A 2,500-nucleotide genomic window follows, 5' to 3' on the forward strand; every position below is an offset into this window, starting at 1 on the left:
TAGTGTGTGAAGGGGAATTGATTCTTACGTATTTGTTGCAAAAGGGTGTTTTTGCTTGATTTCTTTCGTATAGTATTTCGTATAGTATTTTCTCGTACTGATTTGTGTGTTTCGTGATGAATGAATTCTCCCTTTTTGTGTCTTCATTCTTTCATCACTGTATTTTTCCTTCTTTCTTTTTCTCCATTTCTCATCTGCCAATCTTGTTTGCTGTATGTCTTTTTTCTATCTTTCTTTTTCTTCCTTTTTTCTCTATCTTTTAAAAGTTTTTATATTTCTTTCCTTTCAGTTTTCTTTTTCCTCTTTTTTCTCTCTTTCAACGATTTTCATGTTTCTTTCTTTTCCGTTTCCTTTTTCGTCCATCACTCTACTTTTATATTTTATCTTTCATATTTCTTTTTTTCACTCGCTGTTCTATCTCTTTTACCCTTTTCCTTACTTCTTCCTATATTTCTTTCCTTATTTATTCTCTATTCTATTATTTTTTGTCTTTCCTTTCACTTTCTCTTTCTCCTGTTTTCTCTTGTCTCTCCTCATTCTCAAATGAACAAAAAAATAATAGGGCTTTCTAGTCTTCCAGTCTCTCTCTCTGTCTCTCCCCCCTCTCTCTCCTTCTTCCCTTCATCCCCTACCATTAGCCTCCATCATAGACATCCTTCTACCTTTCCTTTTCTCTCTCTTTCTCTCTCTCCTCTCTCTCTCTTCCCTTCATCCCCTCCCTCATGGACATCCTTCTACCTTTCCTTCTCTCTCTCTCTCTTTCTTGTCTTCATCCTATCCCTCAAGGGCATCCTTTTACCTTTCCTTTTCTCTCTCTCTCTCTTTCTCTCTCTCTCTCTCTCTCTCTCTCTCTCTCTCTCTCTTCCCTTCATCCCATCCCTCATGGACATCCTTCCATCTTTCTTTTTTTTTCTCTCTCTCTCTCTTTCTTGTCTTCATCCTATCCCTCATGGGCATCCTTCTACCTTTCCTTTTCTCTCTCTCTCTCTTTCTCTCTTCCCTTCATCCCATCCCTCATGTACATCCTTCCATCTTTCCTTTTCTCTCTCTCTCTCTTTCTTGTCTTCACCTCGTTCCCATCTCCTTCCCCAGGCCCTAGTGAACGGCAAGCCAGTAGGTTCCCTCGAAATCTACAACACACTGAACAAGAAGGCCGTGATCGAAGGGGAGGTCGAGGGCGGCGGATATTTGACCTTGTGTGACCCCCGTTTTCAGCTGCTTCAGGATGCCTTGAGGAGTGAGGGGGGCCTGGTGGAGGGTGAGTTGTGGGTGGTTTATTTTGGTCTCGTATATCGGGTGGTTTGTTAAAATTGTTGGAGGACCAATGAATATTTATTTGGACAAGAGCATGTACACTGAAATGATTATATATCAGCTTGTATATCTACCGGATAGATAGATAAATGTGTATTTATCAGATAGATAGACGGATATGCATTTATTAAGGTGTATATGCATGTACGTATATATGAGTATTCATTAGGGTGGCTCTCGCATAAAATCAACTGACAGAGTTATGGATATTCTGTAGAGATTGTTTGTTGCCCATATTTTTCTTTTTTTTTATTTTTTAATCCTTATTTTGACTTTTTTCTTATTTCTCCTTGTCCAAGCTTTATCAAAACATTTCCACCTTCCAGCCCCGGATGACGTGGCCGATGACGTCACTCCGTCCGCTACGTCCTCTCTGACATCTGACGTCGACACCTCCCCCTTCACCGTCTCCTACGTCGCCCAGACCAACCAGGTCCTCATGGTCGTGTGCATCCTCCTGTCGGTCGTCCTCCTGGTCCTCCTCGCCGTCTCCTACTCCCGCACCTCCGCCAAACTCCGCAAGCTGGGGGTCAGCTCCAACGGCGAGGTCAAAGGTCACAGCATCGTCAGGAGGTCCTCCTCGACGTACTCGAAGGTCCGGTGCAGCGTCAAGTCCCTGAGGAAGGCCAGCGACGACGCGAAGGAGGGCAGCGTCGACCAGGACGAGTGCAGGAGTCAGTCGGATGCGACCGTGGCGATGTCCGACGTCGCGACCACGCCCCTGGCCACGCCCAACGCCTCGGCCTCCTTCGCGGCGCCCCGGGGGAGCAAGGCGGTGTCGACCAGCGAGTTCATCGACATCGACATCGGCACGTGACGGAGGGGCTGCGGGAGGGACGACGAAAAGCCTAGTCAGATATGCCCGAGAAGTGTTCTTTTGCCGGTCTGTTGGAATTGGCGAGGCCCGACCCAAAGAATATTCGTGTACTTGACATGCACAAATAAAGAAATAAATGCATATTTATCAGTCTAGACATGCATATCAACCTGGCAAATGGATGGTTAAAAGTATATCTTTTATACATAAACATTATTTCTACATTTGTAATTATGAAAATTCATTGGGTCGGGCCTGGCACAGTTTTAACAAACCGGCTGTTTATCTGTAAAGCCATCGACAAGAGTGGCGTCGCCAGACCGATACCGGAAGATCCAAGCCCTTCTTGCCCTGGAAAGTGGCCTAATG

At 44.9% G+C, this 2,500-nt stretch overlaps 1 protein-coding gene across 1 annotated transcript in view; it reads left to right on the plus strand.

Moving 5' to 3' along the window:
* Positions 1-2,500, plus strand: part of LOC138862644 (serine-rich adhesin for platelets-like) — a 12,112-nt gene that overhangs the window by 8,305 nt on the left and 1,307 nt on the right. Inside the window, exons 4-5 of the mRNA XM_070125175.1 lie at positions 1,093-1,258; positions 1,641-2,500. The exon at positions 1,641-2,500 is cut by the window's right edge and continues 1,307 nt beyond it. Coding sequence (XP_069981276.1) covers positions 1,093-1,258; positions 1,641-2,131 — 657 coding nt within the window. The 3' untranslated portion in view covers positions 2,132-2,500. The remainder of the gene's footprint in view (positions 1-1,092; positions 1,259-1,640) is intronic.

Source organism: Penaeus vannamei, chromosome 9, assembly GCF_042767895.1.
Source record: "Penaeus vannamei isolate JL-2024 chromosome 9, ASM4276789v1, whole genome shotgun sequence".
NCBI lineage: Eukaryota > Metazoa > Arthropoda > Malacostraca > Decapoda > Penaeidae > Penaeus > Penaeus vannamei.